We start from the raw sequence: 16092 nt of genomic DNA, 5'->3' as shown, positions 1-16092 counted from the left end.
GTAATTGGTCTTTATGGTTTATGATGTTGTTATTGCAGAAATTGTTTTCCGTGTTCTATTCATTTCACTATGCATCAGTTCATACATGTCCTACCAGGCAGAATTTGCTCCCTTTATCATTTCTTACAGCATGAGATCATTCCATCACATTCATATATCATAACTGTTTCAGCCATTCCCAATTGTTTGCCACCACAAGAAAAGCTTCTATATTTTTGTACATATGGGGATGATATATTTTAAAGAGTGAAATTCTTCTTAAAGTTTGAAACTATCAGTACCTCTTTTCTGAGATTGAACATTTTCTTTAATGATAGTTATTCTTAGTTGGAAGAAGACTTGAAAATAAACATAATCCTTGTAGTCCTTGGGGTGGGTGACATAAACTGGTTTGACGATTTTTAAAGGAAGATAAAAGGAAAAAGGAACGCTTAAAAGAAAAGTAGAAATTGTATATAGTAACAGCAGTAGTGTTCAAAGAATAATTAATGAATAACCAAGTAATTGAGTACTAAAAATATTCATATCAACTACAGAGGAGCTATAAAGTAAGATGCTATCTACTTCCAGAGGAAAAACTGATAGTTTATGCATAATATAGTTTTACATATATTTATAAATCTGCTTTAAAAGATGGCTTTCTCTAGTGTGAGGTAGAGAGGGAAGAAGGAAAACAGTTCAGAAAACAGTTTGTCACAAAAAAAATTTTAAAAAATAGAGTAAGTTGATCATAGAGAAACTGGCCAGACTATCCCAACTCTTTTGTTTACATCGGGTTTGTGAGCTCTCTATTTGTTTTCCTGTTTATGGACAGTGAGTGCCTTTTTGAAGATTATACCCTTTCTAGTTTTCAAAAATACTTAGGGTAACTTGAGTTGTGGGCATATATGTATGGTTCCTATACTTTCAAAGTTATGTGACCTTGGGAAAATCCTTCATCTTCCTGAGCCTCAGCTTTCCCATCTACATAGTAGGCAAGATGACACTTATACCACGTCTTTCATAGGTTTGTTATGAGCAAAGAACGTTGTAATCCTTAGAACATTTAATTCAAGTTATTTTTATATCCATTATTAAGTGTGCAGTTACTATAATGTACATTACACAGAAAATGCTTTGGTGTGTCATGATGTGGAAGAAGTTCTGATCTATGAAATGATTGATGTAGTTTTGCTTTTTGTTCTCTATTGTATAGATCAGTGGGGAAGCCCAGGAACTCTTCTCTGTCCGACAGGGCCCAGTTCGAGCTGCTCGGATCTTGCCAGCCCCACAGTTTGGTGAGTACTCATCGTTAGGGACTAGATAATCTAGAAGTGCTTCTTCTTGTTTTTGCCTTTTGCCTTATGACTAAATCATAGCCAGATTCTTCAGCTTCGTGGTCGTTGGTCTCCCTTTAACTGGCCTTGGTTTTATTATTGTATAGTGTACTCCAACAGCCTCCACTTCCTCACAGTATCCCACAGCTTCTACTTTGTGTATTTCCTCCTATACTTATACAATTTTGACAGCTCAGAGTGTACTTACTTCCTTTTTCTGCTTGTCAAATTCCTGCTTATCCTTTAACACCTTGTTCATGTCACACATTCTCCATCAAACCTTTCCCATCTGTTCTAGCCTAGTCTGATTTTGTCATTCTCAGAATGACTGTTAGTTTTGCAATTTCTTTCTGATAGTTTAGCTCTTAATTATTTCATGTTTATCTGGTTTTTTTTCCCCTTACAGCTAGATATAAACTCTTTGAGGGCAAGGAGATTTTTATAATTGTTTTTGTTTTTGTTACATCCTGTGTGGTACTGAATATAATAACTATTGAATAGGTACTCTTGTTGATTAGTTCATTTTACATCTTAGACACCTTTCAGTTTGCATATAAGCTGAGTTCCTTCTCTTAAGGTCTTAATTATAGGAAAATGAGGCTTATCTTATGTTAGTTGTGTTAGGAATGGAATTCAGGACTTGTAATCTCTTTTCTCTGCTCTGATCTAAAATGTGTGTATTTTAAAAGATTTACAACTGTATCAGTCTAGTTAGATTTAGATTGATTTTTTGAAGATTAAATCTAGATTTAGTTACTTTAATCTATTGTTTGCATTTATAAACCTATAGAATTTATATTCCTATAATGTTTAAGATAAATTGTGATTACCGTTTTTCTCATTAGGTTTTCAATATATTTTCGAGTATTTTTAAAATATTCTCTGATGATATAGAAAATAGTCCTATTAATCTGAATTGGATGGTTTGCAATATTTTACTGGGAAATCTTACACATTTTTTCCCCTTCTATGTCTTCATATTTGGTAAATATGTTTAATGGATTCTAATAGTGTTCCTTTCAGACCTTAATTCTTCTCTTAAATTTTAAGTATGACACTATTCAAAGCTACTAACATGTATCTGTGTTTTGTTAGTTAATAAGTTTTAAATTTAAGGGATTTTAGGTTACAGATTAAATCTGTTTTTAATGAAACATGAAGAGAAAGGCCACCCATGAAAATTATTCTAGAAGTTTGTTATGATTTTTCTTTGCTACCGAACATTTACTTTTTGGAGAGCCTGTGACTATAAGTGTGGGGTTTTTGTAGAATATGTTTACAAATTAGATTCTAGAACATTTTTCTCTGCAGTGTTTGAGGCATGGTATAGCCATATTTTTCTTTAGAATGGTTTAAATACTTCATCTTAAAACCAGGAAGAGGGCCTTCATGAATTCTCCAGGGTTGCTCTTGGAGTCTTGGAATCTCTGGTGTAGGATTCAGACAGGCAGACTTGTCCCTCAGGCATATTCTGAAAATTGGTATGAAATTTAGAGTGGAGCTCTGCAAAGATTGTTTTTAATTAACTCAAGTTTAGTGCTCTTTATTTTGTTTGGCTTATATTTTGCACATGCAAACTAACTTTTCTTTGGAGAAAATCAAAGCAAAATGAGAGGATTACTGACAATTAAGTGTTTGACTTAGAGTAAATTGTATTCACAGGGTATTAGTGTATACCTTGTGTCTTTTGGGAACATTGGACCTTTTTCCTTGATGTAAGTGTAGTCTGATTTGAAATGTGTTGAGTCCTGTGTGAAATCAGGAAATAGAAAAGAATTGTCCAGGTATAACTTCACAAGAAAGTCTGAGTGTTGCTCAAGGGTATTGTTGTTGATCCCACCTCAATGATTTTATTATACTACTTGTCGCTAGCCTGAGTTTAAACTTGCACAGTCCAAAACTTTGGAGGATAGAATAATAACATTGTGTTGAGATTTAAGTGATTGTTATGAAACACTTCCTCATATAATAGTGATTAAATATATATAGTAGCAATTGTGGATCTCCCTATCCTGGGAATCTTTTAGAAGAAGAATATAAATGATAATTTTTGTTTACTTGGAGGCAAGTATTTTGGACAGTTGAAAATTTTAAGTCCTATTTAAAATCTTTTATGATTCCATTGTTTGAAAATGCAATTATAGGGGATGAGAGGCAATATGTTTCTGTATATTAATGAGTTATTTTACCCTGATTACTCTTTGATACCTTTGCATAGCAATTCCTATAGGTTGACTGGAGAAGTTGATTCTGTACCTCATTGAGCTGTTTGATTTTATTCTAAATTTGCAAACTAAGTAAGAGGCAAGCTGCCTCCCCAAATGTGGGTATTGTGTTGTTTTTCTTCTCTGGACATTCTGCCCTTTTTCTGTAGGCTATTTTGTAGCTAAGGCCTTCATTGGAATGACTGTTCTGTATTCCACAGAATGCTAATGCCCCTCATGCCACCCAGAGGCATGCTTAGTCTTTTCCTGACCTTGATACAGGTACACTAACATAATTTGAAACTTGTACCCTCGACACTATTTTCATTTCTTCATTCAGCATCTTTTTTTCTTAGTTACTCCTTGTGTTTCCAAAATTCATTAAAATATTTACTTCTACATTTAACTTAGAGTCCATAATGCTTCCCTTCTTGAAGACTTAAACTTTATTTTGCATACATTGTCCAGTTGTTTCATAGTAAAGAAATAAAAACTTGAGGTTTTATATAATTAAATTTCTTACTCTTATTGTTAACTTGTGCATAAAGTCAGGTTGAGGTGGTATGTTTGAAGGACTGATGGTCTAAAAACATCAGTAACCAACTTAAACTTTTCTAAGCTTTGAAAACTGAGAATTCCATTTGGAGTCACTGGAACTTTGTTATTGGGGAGGGATGGAAAAAGACCAGAATTTTCGCCTCTGGCTTGAAATGTGCAGGTTTCTTGGAATTGCAGTTACAATCTCATTTTTTTTAATCCTTGTGACTCAGATGCACTCTTTCGGATGAGTCTTACAAATCCAAGGTCTTTTTTGTTCTGGGCGGAGGGGCAGTTTTCAGATGGATGTGGTCTGTTAAAGACTCCTTGTGCCAGATTTCTGGCATCCAGCTGAAAACCTTGGGCAACAGCAAACTTGGCTCATCCTTCTGTCATGTTAAGATATTATTCCTTGCAACAAATTTAAATTTACTTTAGGTTCCATCCAAGCAGGACATTCACACCATTACTTCTAAAAATGATCAAGATTTGTGAGAACCTTAAAAGCTTACTTTTTTGGGGGAGAAAAATGTCAAGTATTTTCTGAGGCTTTTAATATTGTAAACAGACCACCCATGAACCAACTCACAAATATCAATTGTTGCTGCTTTTTCTTATATAAAAGCCTGACATTTGTTTTCCCAGAAATAAGCACAAGTAGAACAACTTTAAAGTTGTTAGTCAATGTTAAACTTTTTCCCCTTTTGCTTATTTTTTGGTAACTTTTTAAACAAAGTGACCTTTCCAGTTGTTGGGTTTTCAGCATTTTTCATAATGTACAAATAGCCCGCTCCTCCTTTGCAGATGACTTAAATGTGGTTTTATCAAGTTCTGAAAACAGCTGTCTGCTTTACTCAACTATATTGTTTTAGAAATTCTGAGTAACCCCCCAGAAGGGTTTTCTGTAAAATTTAAGCAACTATGTATAAACAAGTGGATCCTTTAAAAAACCAACACTGCTCAAACCAAACACAAGCAATCCCCTAAAAGAACACCAATTTAGATTTGCTTACAGTTATCTCTAGTACATTTGAAAATGGGGCTCTTCTATTTCTAGAAGCAAAAAAAAAAAATGGTCCTTGCCATTTTGTCTTGCCGATTGAAGGGTGTTAGGACTTGGCTATAGCACTTGCTCTTCTTTTCTCCCTCTGTCAATTTTAATTACTTTTGGGGATGCTAAGCTATTTATTCCATTATACCCTATTTCTAGGATCAAGGTCTTGTGTTTTGTTCTGTATGATTTATACAGATTGCTTTTTGGGAATATGTTTTTTACTTACCTTTTACTTTAGTTGCTGTGAAGTTTTTGACTGGGATTGCTACTGGGGAAGTATGGCTGCATCATTCCATTTTAGAGGTGGCTGGTAATCTTTTCAGTGTTGCATTAAGTTGTCATGGGTAAAGTCACAGTGCCCAGTGTGAGAAATTTATCTGAAGGGAATCTCCCTGGCTCCAACATATTACTGTTACCTTGTATGAAGGTGCTGCCTTTTTTTATTGAGAGAAAAATATAATTCAGTTCAATTCCAAACATTTTAAAGTACCTAATGTTCATGCTAAGGATGGAGAGACCAAAAGGGAGATGAAGAGACAAAAATAAAAACAGCCTGTGCTCTCAAGAAGCTTATTATGGGAGTAGAACAGCAATATGCACACACACACACACACACACACACACACACATGTACACATAAAAACATAATCAAAAAAAATTTCTCTCTGTTGGAGGTGGAGCTCAGACAATTGGAAAAGTGGGTCAGGAAAGAGCCTTGTTTTGAAGGAGGAAATTAGACTGTGCCTTGAATTCTCCGACTAAATGATTTACCCGGTAACACTGAATGAGGTGTTGACGTCGCTATCACCGAGACCCAGGAGCCTAGATTCTCAGTTCTTTCCTTTCGACCAATCAGGCAATACACTAGTAATTTATCTAACAATTCAATATGCTATATCCCTCTGGATTTTTCACAGTTTGTCATAAATTGTTCTGGTATTTTAGTTTTAGTGTTTTCACCACATACTTTTTGATTGATTCAATGATCTTCACTAATCAATTGATTAGTGATTTTAATAGAGTCAATAGTCTTTTTTTAAGAAATAGTAATGTGAGAACACATAAATTGATGAGCATTGAAGATGAACGTAAACAACGTAAGGACTCCCAGGCAGAAAAGATTTTTGCTTTGGGTGGGTTGGTCAGCTGGCTGTCTCAGTTGCATGTATTTTCTCTAAGGTGCTTGATTTAGCCATTTCAAAAAAAATAGTTACTATGTCACACACTTGTTAAAAAAAACTAAAGACATTTAAAATTAAGTCTTAAAAACATGTTTGTGTTTCTTGCATGAGGTAGTGTTAATTAAATCTTTGATTAAAAGTACATAAAAAGCATTACTCATCAGTATCAGGAATCAGATAAAAGCAATGTTGTAATATGCAGAGAGTAACTAGCACGTGAGTTCTCATGGTTCAGCACCAAATAAAAGGACTTGTAATGGAGATGCTGATTGCCATCAGCGTGGTTCAAACACCGTCTTAACTGTAAAATTCTCTGAAGAGGAGATTTTTGCATGTGGGAGTTTTGCTTGGTTGGACTTGGCATAATTCTAGAAATAGATGCTCACCTGTGATGCAGATGTGAAAGGAAAGTGCAGATTTCACAAAGAAATGCTTTCCAAGTTTGAAAATTAGAAATTTGGTAACTTTGTCTCTAAATATGGTAAGATAACATATTTGCCTTTCACTATTGGTGACATTGTATGTCATAGCATTATTGAGAGGATTTTCATATACCCAGTGAATTAAAACATTTTTATTTTTTTATTTCTTCTGTTTTTTAAAACACATTCATTTACACATATATCTCTCACTCAGTAAACTACTACTTGTAATAAGGATTAAACACACATACACACACACAGCAGTTCAGCAAAATCAAGTGACTCACTGATCATGTCTGACATGATAGTATACATACTCTTCCCATCCATAGTTCCCCACCTCTGCTATGAAAGTAGGGAGGTTCAGTTTCTATCTTTCCTGGTCTTTGGTGCCTAGGTTCATCATGATAATCACAGGGTTTCTAGTTTTGTTTTATTCTTTCCTTTAGGATTGTTGTAGTCATTGCGTATGTACATTGTTTTCCCACTTCTACTTACCTCATTCTTTATTGGTTCATATGATTCTTTCAGTGCTTCTTGGAATTCTTCATATTTGTCATTCATATGGTTATTTTATTATATCCATGTTTGTATAACAGAAGGATATTTGCTTTGTCTTTATGTGTTTGTTACCACAAATAATATTGCTGTGAATATTTTTGGTGTGTTTGGGACCTTAATATCTTTGGTCTTCTTGAGGGTAGGAGACTGTATAAGCCTAGTGGTGTGATCTACTCCCTCCATGTTCTCTTTATACATGTTGGATCACTTGACTGAATAATTTCTAGAGTTAGCAAATTTGTACCTACTCATTAATTAATGGCATCACTACTATTTAAAAAATTTTCTGTTTGATTTTCCATTTTGCAATGGAGAAGTTAGGGAGGTCAATAGCTGGAGTAGAGGAGGGAGAGCATTCTAGGCCTGGGTAACAGCCAGAGAATATTCTAAGAGCAGAGAGATGGAGTATGTTGTTTGTGGGATGGACAGGAGGCTAGTGTCATTGGGTGGAAGAATACATGTTGGAAGACAAGGTGTAAGAAGATGGAAGGGCAGAGTGAGACTAAGTTATGAAGGGCTTTGAATGCCAAATAGAATATTTTATATTTCATCCTGGAGACAATAGGGAGGTAATGGAGTTTACTGAGTAGGGACCTACACTTTAGGAAAATGATTTTAATGTTTGATTGGAGGATAGTTTTGAGTGAGAAGAGTCAGGCTGATCCACCAGTAGGCTGTTATGGGCATGTGGGCTGGCAGTGTCAATAGAGAGAAGGGGGTATATTCAAGAGATGATACGAAAGTGAAATTGACAGGCTTTGACAGCAGATTGGATATGGGGCAAGAGGTGAAGGATAATTAGGAGTCCAGGATGATTTCTAGGTTGGGAGCCTGAGGAACTGGGAGGATGATGTTGTCCTCAATAGTAATAGGAAAGTTAGGAGGCAGGGGATGTGTTTGGGGAAGAAATAATGAATTTTCTTTTGCACATATTGAGTTTAAGATGTCAACTGGATATCTGGTTAGAGGTGTCTGAAAGGCAATTAGAGAAGTAAAACTGGAGATCAACAGAGAGACTGGGACAGGCTAGGTAGATTTGAGAATCAGTAGCATTGAGCTGACAATTAAATGATGGGAATTGATGAGAGTGAAGTAGAAGAGAAGAGAGGAGGGCCCAAGACAGAATTCTGAGGGACATTTACAGTTAGAAGGCATGATCTGGAAGAGATTCCAGAAAAGGAAAGAGAAAAGGAGCAGTCACGTAGGTAGGAGGAGAACCGGGTGAAAGTGGTGTCCCTAAAATCTAGATCGAGGAGAATATCAAGGAGGAGAGAGTGATGAACACTGTCAAAGACTGCAGAGAGGTCAAGGATAATGAGGACGGAGAAAAGAGCCTTGGATTTAGCAACTAAGAGATCATTAGTAACCTTGGAGGAGCAGTTTCCATGGAATGATAAGGTTGGAAGCTGGATTCAAAAAAGTTAAGAGGGGAGAAAGTGAAGACAGCTGTTGTAGATGACCTTTTTGAGGAGTATAGCTACAAAGAGCAAGAAAGATACAGGCCAATAGTGACTATGAAAGAATCAAGTAAGGTTTTTTTTTTTTTAGAATGGGGTAGACTTGGGCATATTTGTAGGCAGAAGGGAATAAATCATTTGACAAGATGAGATTTAAAATAAGTGTGTGGATGACAGGGGGCAATCTTGGAGGAGACAGAATGGAATGGGATTGCTTGAACAAGTGGAGGGGTTAGCCTTAGTGAGGAGTGAGTGACACAGGGGTGCAAGAGGAGATAATGGCAGAAGGCATATGAGTGATAAGAGGCAGTACAAAATAAATGGCCTCAATTTTTTCCTATAAAATATGAGGAAAGATTATCAGTTGAGAGACTGGTGGGAAGGGGAGCCATAGGAGGCTTTGAGGAGGTATGAAAAGGTGTGGTAGAATGGAATAGTGAGTTGATAAGGGAGGTGTAATAGGATTGCCTAACAGTTGTGAGGGCCCAGTCAGAATGGTTGTGTGGTTTTCTCCTTTTTTATTCAGTGGCACTGTAGGAGCAATTATAGGAGCAAATGAGGTAGTGGTGGAAGTAATTCACTGAAGTCTGAGTCTTGGCTGAGTATAGTTGATAATATAAGGGGGCTAGAGATTCAAGAGAGGAGGAAAGTGTAGGATTGAACTGGTTCTCCAAGGAGTCCATATGGGGAAAAGAAGTAAGAGTTATTATTGCAGGGGAGATAGCCTGGGAAAGAATTGAGAGGTTCTGGAGTAGAAGAGAGTAGGATTTTGTAAGGGAATACAGGAGGAAAGGTGAAAAGACAATAGGCTATGGTCAGATAGGGTTTCAGAATTCTTAAACATGGAGGTGTACATTTATGGGTGACAGAAAGATCAAAAACATGACCTTCTTAGAAGTAGTTCATGGGAGATGAATAGATTGAGAAATTGCATGGTAGGATGTTTAAAGGAGTGTTGGTATGTATATGGAAAAAGTTGAGGTGGAGAGAAAAGTTGTGAGCAGATATCGAACTCATTTATTAAGGAAGAGGAATGACTTGGGGGTTTGTAGACAACAGCTATCAGGATTTTGATTAGGTAGTAGGTATGAATAATACAAATCTCAAATAAAGATAAGTTGCTGAATGAAAGAATAAGGGAGAAATCCTCAAAGTAACAGTGGGATATTCCAACTCCCCTTTGCCCCAACAGTAAGTAAAGGGGAATGAATGAGGGTAGAGCCAGTTCAGGAAAGGATGGCCTGGGAAGTTCATGGGTTTCAGTAAAAGCTAGTGGGTGGAAGGAGTGGGAGAGGAATAGATTTAAGATGAAGGGAAATTTGTTGCCTATGGGCCAGGCATTCCACAGGGCACAGTGGAAAGGCTGGGTAGTATTTCTTTGAAACCTTGAGGTGGGATGGTTAAGGGGGATGGCAATGAGGAATTGAGTGATGAGGGATGAGGAATTTATATCTGCATATCTTATATATCTATGTATATACATAGATATATAGTTACAGATATATGTATATACACATATCTCTCTACACACATACATGTATTTTCTATCTATATATTTGTATGGCTGTTTAAGCAAGATTTATTTATTTATTTTTTAACACAAAACAACTTAAATTTTGTCAAACTTTTAGTTTGCATTTTATGAGTTTACAAAGCTTAGTATACATAGCCAACCACCTTGGTGGCATTAAGTGATTTCAAGTCTCTTTATGTGGAAGTTATTCTCTAGTATATATGAAAACTCACACTAGGATTTGACCTGATACAGTAACTGTCATAGATAGATTTTCACAGGAGTTTAGTGCTTTGTGCAGGTATCTTGAGTATATGCTATAAGGAGCATCTGGTTGTGTGGGAAGATAAAGGCTGTGGCATATATGCATTAACAGATTTTTGTTCTATAATTTCCATGTCATATGTAGATTTTTAGCTGATATTGAAAAAAAACATTTGAGTGATCTTTTTTGGATTACAGCTATTTTGTTAATTGTAGTATTAGTGTTCTAAATTGGTCAGATGCAGCTTTGGTCTTGACCACATCACATGACCACTTTATGCCAATTTATCTAAAATACTGACTACAGAGGGATGATATGATTCTAATTTCAGCCAAATTTGACCTTTTAAAGGGCAAAATTCAAGGTTTCCTTGTGGTTGTTTAATATCATCCCTCCTAAAAATGAACTCTGGAGTTGTACTCTTACACAGTAGACAGATTGCATAGTAAATGATATATATACTTTTTAAATATTTTAAATGAATTTTCTAAGATGAGATTTCCTGTTGTTGAGATATGAGCAGCCAGAGGAGTTTTTATGTGGAGATATATTAAACAAACTGGCATGATCTCCACTATTCATGACAGGAAGGACATTTTGGGCTCATTCAGAAAATTTCTATTTTCACTCACTGCTTCGTAGATTCATTTTTTTTTGTTTATGGGAGAATCAAAGGATAATCTCTATAGTGAGAGTGGGAACTTGATATAAACCAACTATTAATTTGCAATCAATAGACTGTGATATTCCTACTTACGTACTAGATGTTTCTATCATTTTCTCTAACTCAAATAATATGATCATTGATATAGGACTGAAGGAAATTGTAGAAATTAACCCCCATCATTTACAGATGAGGAAACTCAACCAGAAAGATGAAGTGATTTGCTTAAGGCAAATAGCAGAGTCGACCTGAGTCTAGGTATTAAAATTTCAAAGCTACTTCTTTTTCAACCATTGTACCTTTATGAGCTACTTGATAAGATGATATGCTATCTGATGAACTTTATTGTGTATTTTGTAATGTAGGGAATCTGTATAATGTTGCATTTTGGGCAATTTTGCCACTATCACTATATATTCCTTAAGCAGTCCTTTAATACTTAAGGCAGTACATGTCACATTGTATAGAGAACACTGGGTCTGGAGTCAGGAAGACTTGAGTTCAAATTCAACCATAGATACTTATCAACCTTGTGACTCCAGAGAAACCACTAACCTTTCTTTGACTCAGTTTCCTCAACTGTAAAATGGGGATAATAACAGCACCTACCTTGCATGATTTTTGTGAGGTTCAAAAGAGTACATTTGTAAAGCCTGGTATGTACTAGGTACTATATAAATGCTTATTCCCTTTTCCTTTCCCCAGCCTTTCCTCTAGCTTAAGGGGAAGAGTTTTTTTCTCTTCTGTTATAAACTTATTAACACATTCTCTTGCTAGAAAAAACAGCATGGTTTAGTAAAAAGAACACTGAACCAGGGATCAGGAAACCTGCGTTGGAATTCTTGGGTCTGTGACTTTGCAAGTTAGATTTTTAAACTTCCTGAGAATCAGTTTCCATATTTGTAGAATGGGATATTTATATTTGCACTTTATTTAGTATCTCTTTTTCTCCTGGTTTTTTTTTTTCTATAAATAAACATTCATAGGTCTATTCAGCAAAAACAAACAAACAAACAAAAAACCCCTTCAGTTGTTTGTGTCACCTCTTTTGACTTTTATGCAAACGGTTTCTCTTTCCTTCTTCAAGTAGAGACAAGATTTCTTCCTGCATGAAGTGACTTTTTATTTTCCTTACAACTTTACCCTTTCTATAGACCAATATCTCACACAGCATAGTTGTCAAGTGGATATCTGGCTTGGTTATAAAGGATGTCATCAGAAAAAAATTAGAAGAGAAAGAAAGAAATTGCCTTTCAGATCTATGGATAAGGTAACAGCTCCTGAAGAAACAAGTTAGAGAGGATCACAGAAGAAAAAATCAAGAATTTTGATGACATAAACTGGCAGTTAAATTTAGAAGGAAAGTATATAATTTGGAAAAAAATAACTTTGCAACAAATTTTCCTGGTATGGATCACATTTCTAGTGAGCTCATCTGAATTTATAAGAACCAGTCCTTAGTTGGTAAATGGTTAAAGTATATGAACAGGTAGTAGTAGTTAAGGGAAGAAATCCAAGCTATCGATAGCCATATGAAAAAATGTTCCAAATCACTAATCATTAGAAGAATTTAAATTAGAGATTTCATATCATAGCCATCAGATTGTCAAAGTTGACCTCTCTCCTCCCCCTCCTCCCCAAAAGACCAATATCTCACATGGTATACCAAGATAGGCTCTAGATGGCTATAAACTGTGACATCATGAATAAATTAGAGAAGCAAGGTAGAAATTACTTTTAGATCTGTAGAGAAGGTAAGAGTTCATGACCAAACAAGAGGTACAGAGAATCATAGAAGATAAAATGGACAATTTTGATTATATAAAATGTTTTTCCATTTTCAAAATATTGTGAAATATTCTTTTTAGAAAGTTTTATTGATTTTTTTTTTTAAAAAAGAGATTGTGATAGTTTTCTCTAGTATCTCTCTTCTGTCCCCTCCCAGAAAGCCATCTAGTATAAGCAGAAGGGGAAAGGGAATAAACATTAAGTACCCTGTATATACCAGTCACTGTTTAGTGCTTTATAGATTTTTATTTTGGTTGTTAAAAAAAAGAGGAAAAGATCAGTATTACTCATAAATACATTGGGAAAGTCTGAAAAGATGTACAAAGTATAACACTTGTGAGTCTTCCATCTCTGCAAGAAGGTAGAATGAGAGTATCTTCTCTTACCTCTTTTATTTTTTTTATGTAATTTATTTTTAGTTTTCAACATTCACTTCCATAAGGTTTTGAGTTTTAAATTTTCTCTCCTTTACTTTTCTCTCCTTGCCTCAGGATAGCATGCAGTCTTATATAGGCTCTACTTATGCGTTCATATTAAATGTATTTCACATAAATCATGATTTAAAGAAGAGTTAGAATTAATGGGCAGAACTACTAGAAAGAAGAAACAAAACAGAACAACAAAAGAAGAGACCAAATAGTATGCTTTCATCTGCATTCAGACTCCAAAATTCTTTCTCTCGAACATTGTCAATCTTGAGTCTTTTGGAGTTGTCTAAGATCTTCGCGTTGCTGAGAAGAGCTAAGTCTACCAAAGTCAGTCATTACACAATCTATTACTGTGTACAATGTTCTCCTGGTTCTGCTCATTTCAGAGGTGGATCTTCCTCCTCTGCAAAATGCTGGAGTGAGAGTATCTTCTATTAACTCTTCTTTTAATACATGCTTAGTTTTTAAATTCACTTTTGTTTTTTTTGTTTACGTTGCTGTACTCATATATATTGTTTTCATGACTCTGCTTCACTCAGCATCAGTTCATGTAGATTTCTCTGTGCTTCTCTGTATTTAGCACAGTCATCATTTCTTAACAGCATAGCAATATTCCTTTACATTTATGTACCACAATTTGTCTTGCCATTCCAAGTTGTGTGCTGTTAAGTGTTTTTACATCTGATTCTTTGGGAAAAAATGTGTACCCAACACATATTAAAGTGTTATCTGGACTACTAAAATTTTTCCATCATAGTTTTTAAGTCTAGGTAATCTACAAAATGATAATCATTCTCTGACTTAATAGTGTCTGATGATTTCCTAAGTGTAAACCCCACACACTGAAAATTTACCAATTGACTCCAGGACACCCTTAACCATTTCCCATTTGATAGGTATCTGCTTTTTCCAATTCTTTGCTGTCTCTAAAATGAATACCACAAACTTTCTGATGTGTGCCATCACACATTAAAACCGTTAATGGTGTTCTTGGGGTAAAAGCCCTGTAATGGAATATTTTGGTCTAAGGGTAGGGATATTTTAGTCACTTTATTTACATAATTCCAAGTTATTTTCCAAAATGGTTGTACTGATTCACCACTCCACTAACAATGTACTAGTGTGCCTACCTTCCCACAACCTTCCAACACTGACTATTCTCATCTTTTGTGAGAGGAAACCCAACATTGTTTAGATTACACTTCTTATTCTTGGTGATTTGGAACATTCTTTCATGTGTTTGTTAGTAATTTGTATTTTTATGAGCACCATTTGTTCATACCACTTAGTCACTCCTCTATTGGAGAATAATTTTTGTATCACATATCTGCCTTAATTGTTTATATATCTTGGATGCCAAATTCTTATTAGCAAAATTTTGATACAAATTTTCCCCTGTACAGTTCCTTTCCCTCTTATCCTAGGTAGATTACTGTCTTTGTATTTTATCTTTTATGATTACCTGTATCCCTTGTTTGGTTTAGAATAATCTCCTTCCCATATCTATAAGAGTTTTATGATCTGATTCTCTTTTCATTTTTATGAACTTTAATATTTAGATCACATATTCCCTTAGAATGTATTGTGAAATATGGTGTATGATGTTCATCTAAGCCTAATTTCTGCCACATTGCTTTGCAGTTTTCCCAGAATTTTTTTTATCAAATAGAAAGTTATTTTCTAAGTCATTTATGTTTTCTAATTAAATGAGATTATTAAGTTTCATTGTTTCTGATTCTCCCTTGTCTCATCTGTTCTGTTGATCTATCTCTCTGTTTTTTTAACCAAGAGTAAGCCGTTTGAAAGTAAGGGATTAGTCTTCTCTGATGATGGTTTCAATTTTTTTTCCTTGTTTGGGTTCTTGGTGTCCTAAGACTATGGAGACAGCATGGATTGTTTTATATTTGGTGCATAATTCCTTTTTTGGAGAGGTTTGAGATGTTGTGAGGAATGCAGAAAATGCTAGTAACCACCTTGTTGGTCATGTGACCCAGAAGTTTCAGTTTTAAAATGTTAAATTTTAAATGTTTTTTTCACATAGAAATCAAATGCAGCAAGAATTAGAAGAGGAGCAGGTAAAGTTCCCATTTCTAAAATGTGTAGGGTATTATTTCAAAGTTACAAGTATTAGAGTCATTCCTGAAGTGACAAATGGTCAAAGCTTAGGAAGAGAAATTTTTCAGAGGCAGAAAAGAAATCTAAGCCATCAATGGTTATTATTTAAAAAATGCTCCAAATCCTAATAATTACGTAATGCAGATTTAAGTAACTTTAAATTTCTATGTCACCTCCCACCTCAGTGTTGGAGGGGTTCCAGGAAGATAGGTATATTAATGTGTTTTTGATGGAACAGTGTATTATTCAAGTTATTTTGCAAAGCAGTTTGGAAATAGGACTCAAAGGTTACTAAACTGAGCAAACCTTTTGATCCAGTAATAATACCACTACTAGACCCATACCACAAAGAGATCAAAGAACTAACAAAAAGATCCATATATACAAAAATATTTATGGTTATTTTTTTCTAGAGGCAAAGAACTAGAAACTAAGGGGCTAATCATCAGTTGGAGAATGACTGAACAAATTATATGTAAAGGAAGTGGAATATTATTGTTCCTTACGTGATGAACATGTGATGGTTTCAGAGAAAATCTGAGAAACTGTATAGGAATTGTTGTAGCATGAAGTGAGCAGAACCAGAA

At 35.0% G+C, this 16092-nt stretch overlaps 1 protein-coding gene across 14 annotated transcripts in view; it reads left to right on the top strand.

Moving 5' to 3' along the window:
- Positions 1-16092, top strand: part of BCAS3 (BCAS3 microtubule associated cell migration factor) — an 803928-nt gene that overhangs the window by 68806 nt on the left and 719030 nt on the right. For all 14 annotated transcript variants that reach the window (XM_072637728.1, XM_072637734.1, XM_072637735.1 and 11 more), the window contains one exon: positions 1196-1277. In XM_072637728.1, coding sequence (XP_072493829.1) covers positions 1196-1277 — 82 coding nt within the window. The remainder of the gene's footprint in view (positions 1-1195; positions 1278-16092) is intronic.

This window comes from Notamacropus eugenii, chromosome 2, assembly GCF_028372415.1.
Source record: "Notamacropus eugenii isolate mMacEug1 chromosome 2, mMacEug1.pri_v2, whole genome shotgun sequence".
Classification (NCBI taxonomy): Eukaryota; Metazoa; Chordata; class Mammalia; order Diprotodontia; family Macropodidae; genus Notamacropus; species Notamacropus eugenii.
This window is presented reverse-complemented; position numbering and strand designations above follow the sequence as displayed.